The sequence below is a fragment of the Microcebus murinus genome, chromosome 29, assembly GCF_040939455.1.
Source record: "Microcebus murinus isolate Inina chromosome 29, M.murinus_Inina_mat1.0, whole genome shotgun sequence".
In the NCBI taxonomy this organism is placed as follows: Eukaryota; Metazoa; Chordata; class Mammalia; order Primates; family Cheirogaleidae; genus Microcebus; species Microcebus murinus.
This window is the reverse complement of record NC_134132.1, coordinates 7,692,062-7,712,786: the sequence shown is the minus strand read 5'-3', so window position 1 is coordinate 7,712,786 and position 20,725 is coordinate 7,692,062. Positions and strand designations below refer to the sequence as shown.

The window sequence follows — 20,725 nt, the reverse complement described above, 5'->3', positions numbered from 1 at the left end:
AACAATTCTCTCCAACAGTTTATTAAATCTGATGGGGAGAAAGTGCTAAGAATTATATTTTTATTCTTTTGATTTCATTATAGAAAAGTATCTACTTGTTTAATAAAAGTATAATAAGAAAGAATTATTTCCACCTAAACAAGGAGATCTATAGCACTTCCCATGGGAGAATTTGTAATTGATATTCCTAATGCCAAATTTCAAATTATTTATAATAAATTTGCTTGGCTTTTCTGGCATAAAAAAGACATAAATGTTTATTTTTTTTAAAAAAAGATTAGTCTCCAGTTTTAATAATTTCAACAAAAAAACTACTGAGAAATGCTTGAAGCTCTGACTCAGGTGGGGCAAAGGCAATACATATAATCTAAACAATTGTACCCCCGTAATATGCTGAAAGAAAAACAAATTTTTTTCAATGCAAAAAGTGCTATAATGTTATATACTCATATCCAATTCCAATAGTATATAGTTGAAAGCTTCACCATCCAGAATACAACAAAGACTTTGAAAGTAAATAAATTAAATCTCTGAACAGCAAAACAGAGAACACCAAATCCCTGCAGCTTACTCATAAGAATGCCCTTTAAATACTCACTTGAAGCCTATTTCTTTTTTCTTAAGGAAAATCTTATCAGATTTTTTTTTTCTTTACACTGGAGATCTCCATAAGTCAATGTGAAGGGTGTGTTACAAAAAGCAGGCACACTGACAACAGCAGGGATCCCTAAGAAGTGCTCACTAGCAAGGCAGAGAGAGGAAAAAAGGAATCAGATACACTACCTCATATATCCTACCATTGTAGGACTTTCCCTGTAAAAACAAATCTGTGTTATGAAGCAGTTTCTAAAGGCATCACATTAATATATCAGTTAATATTTACATAATAACTCTGAGATATCAGCAAAGTTAATGTCATGGCCAATTTCAGAAGTCAGAAAAACATGATATATTTTATAAACCTTTTCTTTAAAGTGTTTACTATGGACATTTTAGTACTTAGAGACATTCAGTTTTAACAGTTTAGAAATGTAATCCTAGGAAATCTAGTTCATCTCCAATATTACTAGATAAATAAGGTGATTTTGCAAGACTACTCCTTCTTTTGAAAAATAACCCACACCTTCCGTATCCTTAGTCACCTTTGAATATTTTTAGATGATTTGCCATTTATCCAATCATTTTCCCAATTCTCATATCACCATAATGAGCAGCCTGGCTCCAGGATCCTTGCCCTGGAACTTTCTGTTCCGTATGGATTTTAAGCTCCTTTACAAATAGCTACCTTTCAGGATCTGGCATCATAAAATTCCATAATGTACTCCTCCATCATTTTCTCTATCATACCCACCACAGTGCTTTGCACCTTTGTGAATACTGGTAGGTTTGAACGTAGTTAAGGAGAAGGCAATGGTGAGAGTAAGCTACTCTGAAGGCTTAACAAGGACTATTCTAATTTTAGTGCCACCCTTATTGATATGCTTTAATGGCTCATCTTTGCTTATTAACTAGTCTTGAGTATAATTGATATAAAAATAATAGAATTTTAAATAAAGAGAAACATGAAAGAATTTTTGTTTAGAAAATTGTGAAATATTAAAAGCAGTTTCGGTCAAAAGAAGTAGCAGGAAAAGAAGTAGGAACTTAAGAAAAATTATTTACTGTGTCATTTAGGGAAAACAAAATATTTTACAGCACATTTACCTAACAACATAATCTTTCAATTTCAATTAGTGAGATCCTTGATATCAGGGAATAAATATTTTATTTCTCCCTACATTTTCAAATTTAACTGATGGATTAGGCTGTGCGGAAGCACCACTTTCTCCTTAACCCACAACTTCATTTTATTCTCCCCAAACCCACAGATGGAAGAAAAGGAGACAACAACCTTTTCTTTGAGGATTTGTTAACTTTCCTCTTATGTGTGATAGAATTTGACTATTTAATATGTAAAATGAAAACTGACAGAAACAACTGATGATTTATATAATTAAGAATCTCAATTCAGGGCTCTTGAATTTAAAATGTTCCACTAAAAGTAGAACAGTTGATATACAGCCTTGCCTTGCTGAAAAAAAATTTTCATGCTGAAGTCAGAGAAAGCAACAAAATAAAATACTACTTTGAATTAACTTCTGATCAACAGGATACCACTGACTGATAATTTAGGAATAGGAGGTTCCCTAGGAGAAGTAATTCTCTCAACATGAAGTCTATAAAACAATTCAAGTAAATATGACCACAGACAGGCTTATACCTTATAATTCAGAAGGGTGCAATTAAAATAATTTCAGAAAACAAACAAGTATACAAATGTGACAAAAGTCAACTTTCAAAATAGAAACGTAACATAAAATTACATCAATCGATAAGAGGAAAGGTAAAGAGGGTATATGAGCCTGTATAGAAATCTCTGGGTTGTTACTTAGTTCAATGTACACAGAAAATGAAGTAAAATTAAGTGAAAAAAAAAAAAAAAAAGAAATAAAGTTTCACAAATCTTTAAATTTGTGAAGATTTTTTGATTTTGTGAAGAATTTTTAAATTTGCCAGAAAGACTAAAATTCACAATTATCTGAGATTTTAAAATAAATATTAAAGAATACCTTTTAATTAGACAGCAGAGTTTTTAGCTGTGTATGAAACAAGGAGGAAGCAATCCCTTTACTGAATGGTGACACTAAGTTAGCTTGGCTGCTCATGGAGAGAAAATAGAAACATTCAAATCTGTTTGCTTCTGCTTTCTCCATCCCAGGGAATTGTCTTTGACTTGGAAAGGTTAGAATAAAAGTCATTAAAAGAAACTAAACCACTGGTTTGAAATGAAGAGGGATTTGGAGATGATAAGTCTGCCTAAATGCTCTGAATTAGGCCTAACAAATAATTGCTCAGAACAGCCAGCCAACCAACAGAAATGACCACAATATTATAGTTTAGAAATACTAGAAAAATACTTAGGGAGAATACTTAGGGAAAAAATACTAGAAAAATACTTAGGGAGAAAATCTCTACTCAGTGATTGGTATATTGTACCAGTTTTCAAAAGGAAGAAAGAAAGATTCTGACAATCATAGTTTAGTGTATTAAATGTTAATATTTTAATAAACTAAACACTATATTATTAAATAAATGTTTTGAGGTACTCAAATAACACAATGCAGCTTCCTTAAAAACACATATTGACAAACTAGGCCCTTATTAATAGGTTTTTTAAATTAGGAGAATGTCATAAAGCTATGTATTTTGTGTTGATTTTTAGATGGTATTTAACAAATTTTCTTATTAGTCTAGATAGAATGATGCCACTCAAACATGTACACCAAAGGGCTCCTAAGGGCAAACACTCTGGGCCAGGTGTGGTGGTTCATGCCTATAATCCTAGCACTCTGGGATGCCGAGGCAGGAGGGTTGCTTGAGATCAGGAGTTCAAGACCAGCCTGAGCAAGAGCAAGACCCCATCTCTACTATAAATAGAAAAAGTTAGCCAGGCGTGGTAGCGCTTACCTATAGTCCCAGCTACTTGGGAGGCTGAGGCAGGAGGATTGCTTGAACCCAGGAGTTTCAGGTTGCTGTGAGCGAGGCTGATGCCACTCCACTCTACCAAGGGCAACAGAGTGAGACTCTGTCTCAAAAAAAAAAAGATAGTAAATACTCTGACCTCAGATAGTAAAAAGTAAGTTCCAAATATTTTGTCTCATTGTTATTTTTAAAAGTTATAACATGTATGTTATTATAAAATTAAAAGTGATATTTCAAATAATTTGCCAATTAAGCTATTTGTTTTTCTCCAAAACTTTAAACAAACTTGGTACCTAAATGTACCACTCAAATCTTCAAGTAATATTGATATTCCTAGAATATGTCTTAAATATAATCTGTTGCTTTGAGTACTTCCTGGTTTCTACAGCCGGCTACCAGAGGTTCTTTTATTCTCATTTTGAAAAGTGTGGAACCAGAAAAATATCCAAAGTTCACTGACAAATATTCTACTCTTGAAATGCAAGTAATCTTGATCATCCATAAGATTCTGTCCTTGGACCCATTATTTTCAAAAAGATTATCAGTACATGAATGAAAATGCATAAAACATGCCTATCAAATTTGTAAATGATGCAAAGCTAATCGAGAAGGCTTATGTTCCACTACATAATCAAGATCTAAGTTGCTAATATTGACTGACTAATAAACTTAAAAGTTGAAATTTTACAGAGCTAAAGTATAGATTTAAAATCAATTATGTGACGCCTAGAATGAAGATTCCTGGTTTGTCAGCTGTTCAAAGCTGTTAAGTTGAAGGCAAATTCAGCATGAGCATAGCATAAGTCATATTTGCTTTAAACCATTTTAACAAAATCTTGTTCTCTATGTCAGAAGAATTTTGCTATGATCAAGAGAGAAAATGTCTTATACTCCTCTTTCCTAGTCACATCACATCTGCAATTATGCGTCAATTCTATTAAATTTTTTAACAGAAACATGGAAAAACAAGAGAAAGATAGAGGAAGAGAACTCCTCCTCTGTGAGGAAGATGATGAGCAGCCTACAAACTATACCAGACAGTGAACAACTGAAAGAAAGGGAATGTTGCAGGGAAAACAATAGATGGTATCAAATACTGCTTGCAGGAAGGCTGTTGTATAGAGAAAATAGGTGCTGGAGTGTCAGTGATGTCAAAGAACAAGTGTAGTGACTGCAAGGTAGAGAGAAATGATTGGTTGGATGTGGGATACTGGAGTTTAAGATTTTAGAGATGTATGTTTGTTTCCAGTGAATAATCATTTGTGAGGGTTGTGGTAAAGTAGAAGTGAAAATCATCTGTGTAGAAATTGAAGTGACCTTTTTAAATGCCGAGAGATAGTTTGGGATCACAGTGAGGGAAGAGTCAAAGACCTCAGCAATAACAAATGACCAACAGGTCAGTCAGTGATGGCAGAAAGGAGCAATAAAGTGTAGCACAGGAAAGACCATGAACTACAAAGGAAAATGAGTACTGGCCTGAGAAAGAAGTAACAGATTAGAAGGGGTTAGAAGGGGTAATGTAAAGCTCAGACAATGTCATGACCACTTCTTGAGCCTGCAGTTTGGAATGTGGGCAAATGAAGAGAGGCTGTGAAAACACCTATCACATAGTGGGTACAGAGAATTCACCTTCAAGACCAGCATAGATGCTCAAAGTGCATGCCTCAAGATATGCAAACAAAACAAAATAAACAACAACAAAAAAATAGTGTCACAGAAATATCAGGTTTGGATAGAACCCATTTTACCAAATTCCTCATGTCTTGACTTCTGTCCAACCCACCTGGCTTTAAACTTAACTTTCTTTTTTCCTCTCTTGCCATTCTTTGTCTTCTTTTATTCAGTGCCTGTTTATAAAAAGACAAATATGTGCTAGGCTTTCGGCTAAGTCAAAGGGAAATAAAACATAAGAGGGAAAAAATATGTATAAAGTCCGTGTCCAGAAGGAACCCATATTCTAGTACGAAAGGCAGATTTTAAAAAATCTTAGCATTACATATAACATGTTTCAATAGAGGAAAGCACTGAGATCCTAGGAGGTAAAAGAGGACTGTTCAACGTAGCCCAGGATGGGGAGAGAAGATGAGAAGTAGTCAGGGTAGAATTCTCCTAGCACATAACCTTTGAACTAAATATTGAAAAATATTACCTCCTTGGAGAAAGGTAAACGGCTATCAAAGGATGCTACCATGCCGATCTCAAATGCACACTTAAAGCAATCAGTAAGAAAATTGCTCTGGAAAAGCAAAATAAAGCCAGAAAGATAAGAGGAAGCAAGTTTGAGGCAATGGAGCCAGGAGAGGTTAGAAAAGGCCAGATAATTGTGTATCATTTTAAGAAGTCTATTAAAAGATTTTCCCTGGATTATTGGGTACAGCCCTTTCATCCATCATGTTTCTTCTACATTTTCCTGTTAGGTCATCACAATCTAATTCCAACTTGAATTTTGATTTGTGGGCTACTTTTAACTTCAAGTCTCACATTTTATTTATAGCAGGTTTCAGCTATTATTTTCTAGTCTGTCTAGTACTTATTTGGCAGGATAGGGTGAGAGTGGGGTGGGGTGAAAATAGCCAGCCCTAATAATCCCTTGTAAAGCACCAACTTATATTTCACATAATGCATGAGTGTGCAAAGTTTCTTCAAAACAAGACCTAACTTCCATAAGTATTACACATATAAAATGATGCTTAACAAACCAAAAGATTAAAGATTTACATGGTATGCGAAGGAAAACTCACAAGGCACTGTTTGGAAGCTCTTATAAACAGCTGTGAATAGCATCAAACACTAATTTTCCCAGTAGCTGAAGCTTAGTACCATCCTGTGATGGTATTTTAAAAGTTTCTTACCTGATTAATTATAACCAAAGGGCAATCCACATACTCCTCCCTTTGTTTATTAGGAAAAACTACAATAATACATTTCTAAAAAACATGAGAAAATCTAAATGCTTTATGATGGAATTAATTGCTACATTCATTTCTAATTCTTTATTTTATATTGAGGTTTTTCCTTCTAAGAGGTAATAATATAACATTTAACAGTTTTTATTGACCTAAGATAACTTTTGGTGTTTCTGAATAATTTTTAATTTCTTTGAAAAATAAGCACCTTTGGTAATTAATTGGCAGCATGGATAGTAGCTCTGGCAAGACTTAATTTTAAGAGTGCAATAGACCTTAGCAAAAAATGGCTATAATTCATTTTCCATCTAAGTAGAAAGAAGATAATAACATGGTTACCTTAGAAGAAGAAAGTGTTAATGTAAGCATACATTCACATAGAATTAATAATTTATGATATTTGTCACATCAATGAATTACAATGCATGTGTATGCTTATATAACTTCATGTAGGTACTTATCATTGTATATATATTTATGAATGGTTCATTTTTTCATTTTAGAATCCCCATAGACACAAACGTACACACATGGCTGCTTCCTTTTTATGCACCCATGACACTCATATATAAGATAGAGCTGATATTTCTCCATGTGAATAACTAGAATGCAAAAACTTGACATATTCAGAAATGATGTTATTCAGTTTGCCCTTCCAATCTTAAACTCTTAGTTCCTTACCTCCTCCTCCTCAGAAAGAAAGACCAATGATATTCTAAGATCTGACACTAAAATCCTTATCTCTGTCAAAACTTCTTTTTTTTTTATCTTCTATCTTCTCTTTCATACCTAAATAAGCTGAAAAGGCAATTGAGGTGTACAATCAGACAAGACTTCATCCTCAATGGCAAAATTGCTCAGGAAATGACAAAAGAAACCTTCTGCTTAATAAATAACTCAGTAAACCAGCCATCTATGACATGAACAGAAGCAGCTGAGCCGATGATTTTCTCCTTATTCTTAATGGCTGGTATCAATGATTTTAATGATCACTGTCTAATGTCTTTTCAGATTTCAAACCTTTACATATATGACACAGTGCTTCTGCTTGCTAATGCTTTTCATAAGAAGCTGGAGGACCGAAAGTGGCACAGCATGGCAAGTTTGTCATGTATCCGAAAGAACTCGAAGCCTTGGCAGGGAGGGCGTTCCATGTTGGAGACCATCAAGAAGGTAACCTCTGATAAGCATTTTACTCTTCTTAATTTTCATGTGAAAAGGATACAATAAATCACTGTTTGATGAGATATCTTTTAGAAGATTTTTTTTCTTCACTAATATTACTGCCAATTTAAAGCACAGCAGTGCAATGGAAAAATAAAATATTAAAAAAGAAAAAGATCAGAGGGTCACAAACATGTATAAAAAAGGGGGACCATTATTTAATTGTAAGGGAATTTTATGCAAGTAAAATATTGGTGGTTGAGATATTTTAAATTGCCTTGGCTATGTCATTAGCACTAGAGATACTCAAATTATTTGGGTTCCTATCACAAAGTACAAAAACCATTTTTTTAAAACCCACACCTTCAACTATAAAAATTAACAGTAAACTTAGTTAGCATTTTTTTACTTAGATGATACAGAGTAAAATGTTGTATGTGATGACCCTTAATTTATCTTTCCATAAAGATATTATTTGCAAATAGCTAATATGTTGCAGCATTTTCAACTATTTTAGATACTTGCTTGCATTATTTTTCTTCACTGCCAATACGTTGCTTAGCCTAGCTATATGATCTTTTTGGCTTAGCTACCTGTTCCATTCCCAGAAGGCAGTTTATGTTGTTTAGCTCCTCTCAGTGGTATAAGCATTATGCAGTTTATTAGCCTCTTTGTCATGTCATCTTTGCTGACACTTTTCATTTGTCTTGCACAGCTTCTTGGATTTAAAATGAAATGATTAATAAAATAAACAAATTCTCCTGTATCCTTTACACAAAGGAGACAGGCATTTGGAAGTTTATGTTTTTTTAAATTTTACCTATCCTTTTCCTTTCTGCATGTGTTTGTCTTTTACTCCCAAAACACAAAGAAAAATAGCTAGCTAAATGAAATGTGAAAGCATTTAGAAAAGTTAGAGAAAAAAACTAAAAATTTGATATTAGAAGTGAATTAGATATGAAAAAACAAAACCGAGGAAGCTGTGGAAAGATACATTTCAAATGGAGAATAGCTTGGATCTTTCTCTTGGCACTTGTCTTAGTCCCTTTTCTGCTGCTCTAACAGAATACCACAGATTGGGAAATTTATAAAGAGAAGTATTTTGGCTCATGGTTCTGGAGGCTGGGAAGTCCAAGACCATGGCGCCAACATCTGGTGAAAGTTATCCCATGGCAGAAGGGTATCACATGGCAAGCAAGCCATGAGAGGAAAAGGAGGCTGAAATTACTTTATAACTAATCCACTGCCATCATAAGGGCATTAATCTGTTCATGAGGGTGGAGCTTTCATGGTCCAATCACCTTTAAAGGTCCCATCTCTTAATACCATTAGAAAGGCAATTAAATTTCAACATGAATTTTGGAAGAGACATGAAATTATAGCATTCCACCCCTCCCCCCCAATAAAAAAACAGATGTCCCTGTCATATAAAATACATTCATTTCTTCTAGGTAGTCCAAAAAGTTTGAACTTGCTTCAGCATCTACTCAAAAGTCCAAATTCTAGAGTCTCAACTAAATCAGATATGAGTGAGACTCAAAGCACAATTCATCATGCTTCAAATTATTTCTAGCCATGAGCTTCTGAAATCAAAACAGGTTATCTACTTCCAAAATATAATGGTGGAACAGGTATAGGACAGACATTCCTATTCCAAAAGAGAAAAATAGGCAAGGAAAGAGGGGTAACTGGTCCCAAGTAAGATCAAAACCCAACAGAAAAAATATTAAATCTTAACATTAGAGAATTATATCCTTTGAGCCCATGTTCTGGTTCCTGGGTACAATGGAGCAGGGATTGGGCCCATAAGTCCTCAGGCAGCCCTCCTCCAAGGTTTTGCTAGGCTCAACCTATGGAACTTTCACAGGCTGGAGGTACATGCTGATAGTTGTACAGTTCTATGGTCTTGGGGTGGCCTTACCTCCATGGGTCTGGTAGGCGTTCCCCTAGTGGAAACTCTCTGAAAGCTCTGATCCCACATTTCCTTTCAGCATTGTCCTACTAGGGGCTTTCTGTAGTGGCTTCACCCTGGAGACAAGTGTCTTCCTGGGTCCCCAAGCATATCATGACATCCTTTGAAATCTAAGTGGAGGGAGCCATACCCCCATAGTTCTTCATTCTGTGTACTACAGAGTTAGCACCACATGGATGCTGCCAAGGCTTACAGCGTGCACCCTCTGAAGTGGCATCCCAAGCCATACCTGGGCCCACTTCAGCAGCCCGGGGAAGCTGAGGAATGTTACACTGGAATGTTACAAGCAGACACTTGAGGTGGCCTTGCACAGAGAGCCCCTGGAGAGCACCCTGGACCCATGCCCTAAAACCATTCTTCCCTTCTAGAGCTCCAGGCCTGAGATGGCAAGGACAGCCTCAAAGATTTTGAAATGCCTTTGGGATCTTTCTCCCACTGTCTTGACAAATAGCACATGGCTCCCTTCTACTTGTATGAACATCTTTTGCAAACAGTTGCTTGGCGGCACCCTTAGTATTCCTCTTCTGAACATGCTTTTTCACTCCTTCCATAGCAAGGTTGCAAATTTTTCAAATCTTTCCAACTGTTCGTCTTTAAATTACAAATTCTATTTTTAAGTAATTTCCTTTCTAACATATTTTACTGTATGTGGTTAAAAGTAGCCACACAGCAGCCTGAATGCTCTGCTGCTTGAAATGTATTCAGCCAGATATCCTAGTTCATTGCCCTTAGGGTCTGCATTCCGTAAAGTCCTGCCTGTGACATGGACACAATTCAGCCAAGGTCTTTGCTACTTTGTAACACGGATAACCTTTAATTTACTTTTTAATACCTTATTTCTCATTTCTGTCTGAGATCTCATCAGAATGAACTTTACTGCCCATATTTCTATCAACATCTGGTAACAATCAATTAAGTAAACTCTAAGAAGTTCCAGACTTTCCCTACAGCTCTTTTCTTCTCAACCTTCTCTAGAATTTTCCCTAATGCTCCATTCACATCCATATAGTCTTTATGTAGCCTACTCCTCCAGATTCTTCCAGCCTCTACCCATTATTCCGTTTCAAAACCACTCCACATTTTAAGGTAGTTGTTACACCAACAGCCTCATTACTTGCGATTGATTTTCTCTCTTAGTTCATTTTCTCCTGCTAGAATACCACAGACTGGGTAATTTATAAAGAACAGAAGTTTATTTGGCACATGGTTCTGGAGGCTGGGAAGTCTAACAGCATGAGGCCAGCAGCTGGGGAGGGTCATCCCATGGCACAAGGACATCACATGGCAAGAAAACACCTGCGAGAGAAAGAAAAAGGGGACAAAACTCTAGTGATAACAAGCCCACTCCTGTGATAATGGCATTAATTCATTCATGGGGGCAGAGCCCTCATGACATAATCACCTCTTCATGGTCCCATCTCTTAATATCATTACAATGGCAATTAAATTTCAACATGGTTTTGGAGAGGACTTTCAAACTATAGGAGTACTGTTTTCTCTTTGCAAAAGAATCACCTTAATGAGAATTTAGGATATTATCAATACAAGCACTTGAGAATTAAATGTATTGACTATATTGGCAGAGAAAGATTTTTCAGCTGAAAATAAATAAGTCAAATCTATACTCAAGGTGTTGCCAAAATCTTCTAGCTTTATCTATGTAGAGAACTGGCAGGTGTGAATCCAAGGGAGGTTGTTGAACATGATTTTGATACTGCTAATTTATTAATTTATGGTTTGGCTAGGATGCAGGCACCTGAATATATTTATTCTTCTGAAGCCTTCATACAAATACAGAATAATAGTTTAGAAGGTTGCTTATGAGACACTTATTTAGTGAGAGTATCAGTAGAAAGGAGACGCCATAGTATGTCAGTATTTCTCATGCAGCAATTCTATATAATATGCTGCTCTGAGAATATCCATAATCAGTGGGAACAGAGCAAGATGGCTAAATAGAAACCTCCAGTGATCATCCCGCTGCACAAACACCAAATTCAACAACTATCCACACAAGAAAGCACCTTCAGAAGAACCCAAAAAGTCAGCTGAGCAATCATACTACCTAGTTTTAACATTATATCAAGGAAAGAGATACTGAGCAGGGAAGAAGAGACAGTCTTATTATATTGCCTACACCACCCCTCCTCCATTCCCTGGCAGTGCTGCACCTGCACGCCCAGTGGAGAGAGAATCCGTGTGCCTGGGGAAGGGAGAGTGAAGTGATTGTGGGACTCTGCATTGAAATCTAGGTCGCACTGGCACAGGGGAACACAGCATAGAGCAGAATTTGGCTGGTACCCATGAAGGAGCATTTGCACCAGCCCGGCCAGAGAGAAACTATCTACCCACAAACCTGAGTTCTGGCTAGCCCCACTGACTGACAAAAAGTAGCCTGGGAACTAGACTAAATTCATAAAGCAGTTGGGCCACAAAGGCTGTAGTCCTTGGGTAATTCTTTTGGATATGCTGGCTCAAAGCCAGTGGACTTGGGGTGCACATGACCCAGTGAAACATCAACGGTAGTGGGCAAGCCAATGCTTGCATAACTCCCCCCTACCACCCCAAACTACAGGCAGTGTGGCTCAGGAAGTCTTTTTCCACTTGGGGAAAGGAAAGGAAAAAGTTCAGAAGACTTTGTCTTGCAACTTGGGTACCAGCTCAGCCACAATAAAATAAAGTACCAAGTAGACTCCTGAAGACCCTGAGCCCAGGCCTTAGTTTTTAGAAGGCATTTCGGAAGCCATCCTGGGCCTGATGCTTCCCTGAAGGGAAAGACCTAGTCTTGGCAGGATTTACCATCAACTGACTAGCCCTTGAGTGTTGAATAAACATCAGAGGTAGCCAGGCAAAAGTCACCATGGGCTTTGGGTGAAACTGGGCTAGCTTCAGGTATAACTTGGTGCTGGTAGCCATAAGGATGTACACATATCACTCCTTCCCCAACTCCAGCAGCCCAGCACAGTGTGTGAGAGAAGAGGATGAGATAATTTGCCTGGTAATTCAGGGAATTCTCCTGTATCTTACTCAAGTCCATCAAGGCAGTACCACCAGGGGCATGCAAGAATCTCTGCAGTACTGGGATTGGGGCACCCCCAGTGCTGATACATTTGCAGTGACCAAAGACTTAGATCACAATACTCCCTTCCCTTTGAATACCTGGAAAGCCTTCTCAAGAATGATGGGTTCAGACAAGCCCAGACTGCAAAGATTAAAATAAATACCTAACTCTTCAATGCCCAGACATAGACAAACATCCACAAGCATCAAGAACATCCAGAAAAACAAGACTGCACCAAAAGAACAAAATAAAGCACCAGTGACCAATCCTGGACTGAGGGAGATAGGCGCCCTTTCAGACACAGAATTCAAAATAGCTGTCCTGAAGTTCAGTGAACTTTATGCAACACAGAGAAGGAATTCTGACCTATCAGGCAAATTTTACAAAGAGATTGAAATAATTTAAAAAATGAAGCAGAAATTCTGGAGCTTAAGAATTCAATTGACAAACTGAGAACTTCGTCAGAGTCTCTCAGCAGCAGAATTGACTGAGAAGAAAGAATTAGTGAGCTTGAAGACAGGCCATTTGAAAATGCACAGTCAGAAGAGAAAAAGAGAATAAAAAAGAATGAAGCCTGCTTACAAGAGCTATAAAATAACCTCAAAAGCACAAATCTAAGATATACTGGCCTTACAGAGAAGGCAGAGAAAGAGATTGGGGTAGAAAGTTTATTCAAAGGAATGATAACAGCAAATTTTCCAAACCTAGAGAAAGATATCAATATTCAGATACAAGAAAATCACAGATCATCAAGCAGATTTAACCCAAACAAGACTACCTCAAGCCATTCAATAATCAAGCTCCCAAATGTCATTGATCAAGAAAAGGTCCCAAGAGAAGCGAGGATAAAAAAGGGGAGGAGGGGCAAGATGATGGACAAGAAAAACTGCCAGCCATAGTGGCTCTGCAAGAAATACAGATTTTAGAAGAAAGTGAAAAAATACAAAAAACAGACAAACATAGATCCAATGAGGGTCGGAAGGAAGGGTGCCTGAAACTATAGGAGACCCCCACGGGAATAAGTTACTGAAAAGAACTGGAAGAAGAAAGGCCCCCCACAGGCGTGGAGACCAGCGACAAGGGTAGGTGGAGCGGTTAACTTTCCCCTCCCTTGTGTCTGGGACTGCTGGTGGTTCCTAAGCGGTTGGAGAGACATGCGGACACCAGCCCAGAGACAGCCGCCACCAGTGAATGGTGAGCCTCTTGTGGACAGGGCAATAGACTCCCAGCTCCCTCAGGCACCTCCTGGCCCTCAGACCGGAACCAAAAGGCAGGCACCATATTGGTCCATTCTCCCCTCCCCCTCCCTACCCGTGGCTGCTGAGAGAGACAGTTTAGCCACCACCTGGAGGTGTCCACAGGGAATGAGACCTTTCCTTTTGGGGCTCTACAGCAGACTGAGGGGTACTCAGACTGTGAGCTCCCTACCCGCCAGCCCTCCTAGGTGTTGCTGGCCTGGTGACTCCAGGAGAGTGGGGCAAACCCTGAGACAGAGATACTTCGATCCAGCTTGAGCACCACATGGGTGACTTGAGACCAGCACTCCTCTTCCTGGCAGGGTCAGGGATTGATCTCCGGGACCCAAGGGGTCAGGCCTGCAGACCAGATCCCATGCACCGCATTGCCCGGTGCACAGAAGGGATATTTGTGAACAAGTCTACTGAGGTGTATGTGCCTTCAGGGGCAGATCAGTGTGCTTGAGGGCAACCCTCTTCCCACGGGAGGGCCATGCTTCCAGCTCAGCTGTGATCCTGGGCGGGGAACCTCCAACTGGCATCACAGCCAGGGGAGATCCACTAGCATGAGGTCCTGCCTGTCAGCAGAGGCTGGGGAGAAACTGCGGAGTTGGGGAGGGTGGAAAGGAAGGAGGCCTGCTCCAGACTGCGGGTCTCAGACAGCCCCATCCCCACAGGCAGACTTTCCAGCTGAGTGGGGCCATTTCTGCCCCTCCCTGGTAGCTTTACCCAGAAGCAGACAACAGACTTTGAGCTTGTGGAGCTTGAGGACAGGCTCACCCAACCCTGCTCTGCCCAGCCAACCTCCACCCTCTTCACCGCTGAGGTGGAGAATAAGAACACACCTGGAAGTCCCAGGGCCACACCCACCACCTGAAGCACCAGAGTGCCCCTCCAGAAGAACAAGAGCTGGTTACAGGACTCAAAAACAACTCTGCAGCCTGCTCCTCCCTCCAAGTGCCACCTACTGACTGGGAGGTCAATTTGTACACCCTTTTACAGCATCTGCTGACTCATCATACAGGGTGTGGTGGATTCTAACCCACAAGCACCACCTACTGGTTGAGAGACTAAACAGGGTGTGCCATTATCCAAAGGAAAATCTAAAGGTAAGAAGCAATAGCTGATCCAGATGGGAAGGAATCAGCGAAAGAACTCTGGAAGTATGAAGAATCAAATGGAAAGCACACCTTCAAAGGGGAACACCAGCTCTCTAGCAATGGACATCAACCAGAGTCAGAACACTAACATGACAGAAGAAGAACATCTCATAAGCTCATGAGAAAAACATATATTCTACCCCCAAACCACTGAATATATGTTTTTCTCATCAGCTTATGGGATATTCTCTAAGATTGATCATATCGTAGGCCACAAAGCATGTACCAAAAAATTTTAAAAAATAGAAATTGTACATTCAAAATTATACCATGCATCTTCTCAGACCACAGTGGAAAAAATTTATAAATCAACTCCAACAGAAGCTCTCAGTTTCACATCTTCCTCTGCCCAGTCCGTCTTCCTTCACTCCCTCTCAGGTGCTTTCTCACAAGCATTTCAAGTGTACCTTCTGCATATAAGGAAATATCCATTGCAGTGCTATTTCCTGGGGAACCTGACTTGGAAAATAGATTAGAAATATTTGCATTGTACTGATAGCACCTAATGGAAACTTGAAAACTAGAAGGGTTAGGATATGTAGAGCTATGAAAGGAGGATATTTCAGGGGGTGGAGTACTATTGCTGACATATCTATTAGATTAAATCATGTGTATAACGACAAAGGTTGATTGATTTACCAGAGTGCACAGAACATATAGAATTGTTTGGACTGGAAAGAGAATACATAGAATTGTTTGGAGTGAGGAAAAAAAAATTATATGTAGGCAAATGAAAGACATTAATGAATTTTTAGATGAAATAAAACATGAGTTTTAGAAAGAATACCTTTATCTCTTTTGTTTAATTAAAAATAAAGAAAAGTAATACATTCAAAATATAATTATGCATATGAAACCACTTATCACTTTCTATGTATTCTACAAGAGTATGCCAATTAATATTTGATAGATCATTAAATTAAATACTATCACACTGAATTAATTAATCCATTTCTGTTAAGTTCTTTGTGGCAATTATTTTTAATACTAAATGTGGAAAAATAGCAAATACCAGTATTTGTGGAGTATCCCAAATCCTTAAGTACTAATATACTTTATCATATTGATATATGTTGATCCACATTGATATCTAATAGAGATTTCCTGATGTATGTTGATATCTGAAAGAATATTCTTTGAAAATGGCAAAAATATTAAAATTGTACCAATTCTGACATGGTAATTTATTCATTCAGCAAATATTTATTGAATACTACCATATGCTGTACCGTGAGATCAGAGAATGGAGGGAAAATAGAACTATCAAAAATAATTACAAGTGTGATTTGTTCTACAGAAGGGGAAACAACAACTGTTCTGGAAATATGTGACTGGAGGCCTACTTTAGGCCTAAGAGTGACAAATAAGTGGAAACATTTAGGATGAGTAGGCATGAGCCAAGAAAGGAAAAAGAAGAGTATTTCAGAAGTGGAGAAGGAAGAATGTTTCATGCAAGGAGAATAGAATGTTTTAAGACTTGGGGGAAACAGAGCTGAGCACATTTGAGCATCTGAAATAAGCCCAAGGTGGCCAGAATAGACAGCGAATAGAGACATAGTTCCACATAAACCAAGAGAAGGAGAAAGATCATGAAGGTTTGATAACCTATGTTAAAGTTTTTAAACACTACTCAAGAGGTAAGGTGACAATGATATATTTTAAACAGAGTAGTGACAAGATCAGATTATCCTGTGGCTGCCAAGTGGAGAACCCATTCTGTAGCTGCCATTGGACCAGGACTGACTGAACACCAATTAGGAGGCTAAAGCTCCCACTTAGAGGAGGCCTGGCAACGGTGTGAGCCATGAGACATATAGAAGTAGCTTATCTTTGAGAGAAATTTAGGGGATCGAGATAAGATTTGGTGATTTAAGGGAAATGTGTGAGGACAAGGAAGAGTAAAATGGTAATTCTTTGGTTAATGGTTTGGAAAATATTAACTCTAATAAGTTACATTGTTTGGTTTTATAGACTTCTAAAAATTTTGCATACTTAGAGAAATGGAAACATATTACTTTGTTTTTGGTATAAAGTATTATGTATCATTTAGAATTAAAAACCTGAAAGAGAGAATTTAGAAAAACATAATATGACTTACCACAAACAGTATTGACTTGAAATGTAAGATAGCTTTTTCACAAGTATGTATGCAAATAAACTTAACTGCCACAGAAGATTTTTAAAATGCCATCCATGCCTTTGGAACAGGCTTCTTGCAGATTCACAAATGTTCGTTCCAACTTCAGGTTATTTGAATCATAAAGTGGGTAAAGTGGCATAGATTTTAATTTAATTCAGTTCACCATACATTTTTGAGCCATCCACTATGATATACATATGTTATATTAGACATACAGTTTATGTAATCTAGAGAAAAATGTATAAAGCAAAAGATGAAGGTTTCAGTTTGGGTTCCCTTAGTTAACTTGTTGAGTAGGCCTCAGTTTCCCCTAAAATGGAGACCGCATTATTAAAACAATAGTAACATTGTAGTCACTTCTCAGTTTGCTGCAAGTTTCAATTATAAATGACTATTTGAGGATATATATATATATATATTTGTATAAAGATGTGTGTATACATATGCATATACATATATACACATATATATTAATGTAAATGTTATATGGCAACTCAAATTTTCCTAAGGATTTCATATACATATTTTTTGGCTTTATTTTGTTTCTTGCATCCTGTATCTTGGAATTTATCTACCCATCATTATATATCTTTGCTGGGTAGAAAATGTGGTATTTTGCTTCTGTCAGGGATATTTCACTCTAAACATAACCCTGATGAAACATGGAGACATCAGGACATGCCACCAAGTCTGGCATCTCCTAGCATGTTCACTGCCTTGGTGGGCTTACGATCATTCACAGGGTGTCCTTGTTTACCCAAGCATATCTTCAGGTTACAAGGAACCTAGCAATATGAATAAAGAAACTAGGCAAGAATGATAAATATTTGATGTTCCATATTACCCTCCAAAGGTGTCTCTAAGTTACTTTACAATTTCAAGTATAGGAAAAGATCCTTCAGCCCCATAAACAGAGTGACATAAAGTCTTAGTAAGTATATTTTTCACCTTTTTTCCAACTTGTACTATCCATAGAGAAATAGCAAACCTTTACTTTTCAAAAACTTATTATCCAGTGATAAATTATTACCAGACTTTGATTCTCCTCTTTATTTTTTTTTTCCTCTTTGCTCTTTATATTTGATGTCCATTGGTATTTCTATATCAGGTGAATAGGATGAAATCCAAACTAATTTTGTTCAGTATTTTTTAAAAGGTTTATGCTGGCAGCAATTTTTACTGTTAATTTAAATGACATTTCAAAATCATTTGTATGTGTTAGTCTTGCTGTCAATGCTCCATTAGCTTATTTTGTTTAGGATCTGCTGCATCACCAAAAGATAAAAAATACAAACATGTATGCACATAATGACCATTCCTTACAACCTGGCCAGTACACATTTTTACCAAGGCTCTGTTTTCAAGGTTAGTCTGAGGATAGCTGAAGAAAAGCTCAAAAGCAGTAGAATTTTCCAAAGCAATAAAAAATCAGAGAGGTTAAATCTGGGTGAAATAACAAGGGGCTTTAGTGAAAGGGTTTATTTGCTTGAAATATTGACCTCTTAAGAATCGCTGACATCTTCGTGAGAGAAGGTTTCACTGATTAGGCATGCCAAGAGCTCATTAAGAATATAGCATAAAGAAGATAAATTACAAAGTCAAAAAGGTGAACAAGGTAAATGGAGGTCACAGCAAACTAAATGTGAGTTCCCCAACTTATTGGTTTTTGTCCCTTGTTCAATGTTACGTACACTGAGTCACTCAATGGCAAATACAAGAGAGGGGTAAAGACATGGCTCGAGCCATGAATATTGATCGAATATGAATATTGATTGGGAATAATAATACAGCACCAGGTAGTCTAGTGCTCAAATGTGTAAAAATTTCAGGGGCATAGTATTTTTGCTATGTAGCAATCACGTTAATATATAATACTTTTTCCTAGAAATAAACTACTAACACAGAAATTTAAGATTCTGATATAATTAGGAGATATTTTTGAGGTAGATGTGTGGTTGAGGACAAGAAAAGCTCTTATTAAAAGATTTCTTAATACCAGTAGTTTGAAATTATGTGTAGTAATATAAGCTATATTTTTATATCAAACTCCTATAATGTTTACCATTTGGAGATATTAGAAATAATAAGATCCACTATATTTACCATGATCTTTAAAAGCTTAAGTGATAACTGGATGTTTTGAGATATTAATACTGAGCTAACATAGACTTGGAAGAATCAGATATATTACACTTATCAAAAATACAGGTAAGCAAGGGACACAGGAGAAAGAGAAGAGAGTATGAGAAATTCTGCATTGCAGCCAGGTCTTTTCTTCCTGAATTGGAAATGTACATTCTGTCTCCAAGGAAGGTTTCACATGTTTACCTCTCACCACAGGGGGCATTTATGTTATGAAAGATCTCAATTTTTACCCTAGAAAGTATAAACCTTCAAGACATTTTTTAGGGAGCTACTAGCCATTAATTCATAAATCCTGGGTTTATTTTAGTACAATATTTCCTTATCCTCGGATATCTTGCTAAAGGCTTTGCATATATAAGGACTCATACTCCTAGTAAACATTACTGGTTTATTTTATTACTAGTTTATTATACTAGAACTTGGAGTTCTAGGTGACAAAGACATTAGATACCCTACCCCCAATCTAGGCTGCTCCCCTACATATACATCAGTAAAGGGAGTGAATAGATCCTAGACCAGCTATTTTAACTCTTTTTTCCCCAAGTACTAATCAATGAAATGTACTGAGTTGGAATTTGAAAAAAACATTTTCTTAAGCCATCTAAATATTTGGGTATATAATGAATTTTGGAAACCCATTAAACTTTAATTTTAAAAAGTCAAGACCATGTGTACAATTTCTAGGAGATCTAGAAAGCCTCCAAAATTAAAGAATTAAATAATGGCAGAGGTAATAATAATGATAATAATAATAGTAATAAAGCATTCACCCTATGTCAAGCACTCTTCTATATTGTTTACATGTATTATAATAGGAATCATAATAATCCTCTGGTGTAGGCACTATTATTTTTCCCAGTTGACAGATACAGAAATTGAGGCATAGGGAAATTACATGACTTAGCCAAGTTTACACAGCTAGTAGATTCTGGTGCCATTGGTGAAATCCAGGAAGTGTCATCTATGCTTTTGATTGCTAAATCATATATGAAAAGAGCACAGGCATATCAAATCCAATAGGCTTTTTATTAATAAAACTGGAGAGTAGAGGAGAAGCTGGCTGATTAGGAAACAGTAGTGTAGGATTAATTTTATTGATTATTGCTGTTACTGATTATTAGTGTTACAAAAATAAAGTAGAATATATATTGAAATTAATGATTAAGGTAGATTAACTATCAATCAACAATAGTTTATTGAATTCCTATTATGAAATTAGCATCAAGTGATGGGTAAAAAGGCATAGATGAAATAGGAGATACAATAACATAATGCCAGCCCCAAGAAAAGACAAGAAATGATGTTACAGGTTATGGCAAATGTAATATGTTTAAATATTAACATCATAGAGGTGATAATGAAGCAATTTACAAACTGAGATAATTTATTATCCAAATAAATGTTATTAATAAGCAAAAAT

At 37.0% G+C, this 20,725-nt stretch overlaps 1 protein-coding gene across 2 annotated transcripts in view; it reads left to right on the top strand.

The window, feature by feature from the left end:
- Window positions 1–20,725, top strand: part of GRID2 (glutamate ionotropic receptor delta type subunit 2) — a 1,185,302-nt gene that overhangs the window by 725,774 nt on the left and 438,803 nt on the right. For both annotated transcript variants that reach the window (XM_012774075.3, XM_012774073.2), the window contains exon 7: window positions 7,440–7,601. In XM_012774075.3, coding sequence (XP_012629529.2) covers window positions 7,440–7,601 — 162 coding nt within the window. The remainder of the gene's footprint in view (window positions 1–7,439; window positions 7,602–20,725) is intronic.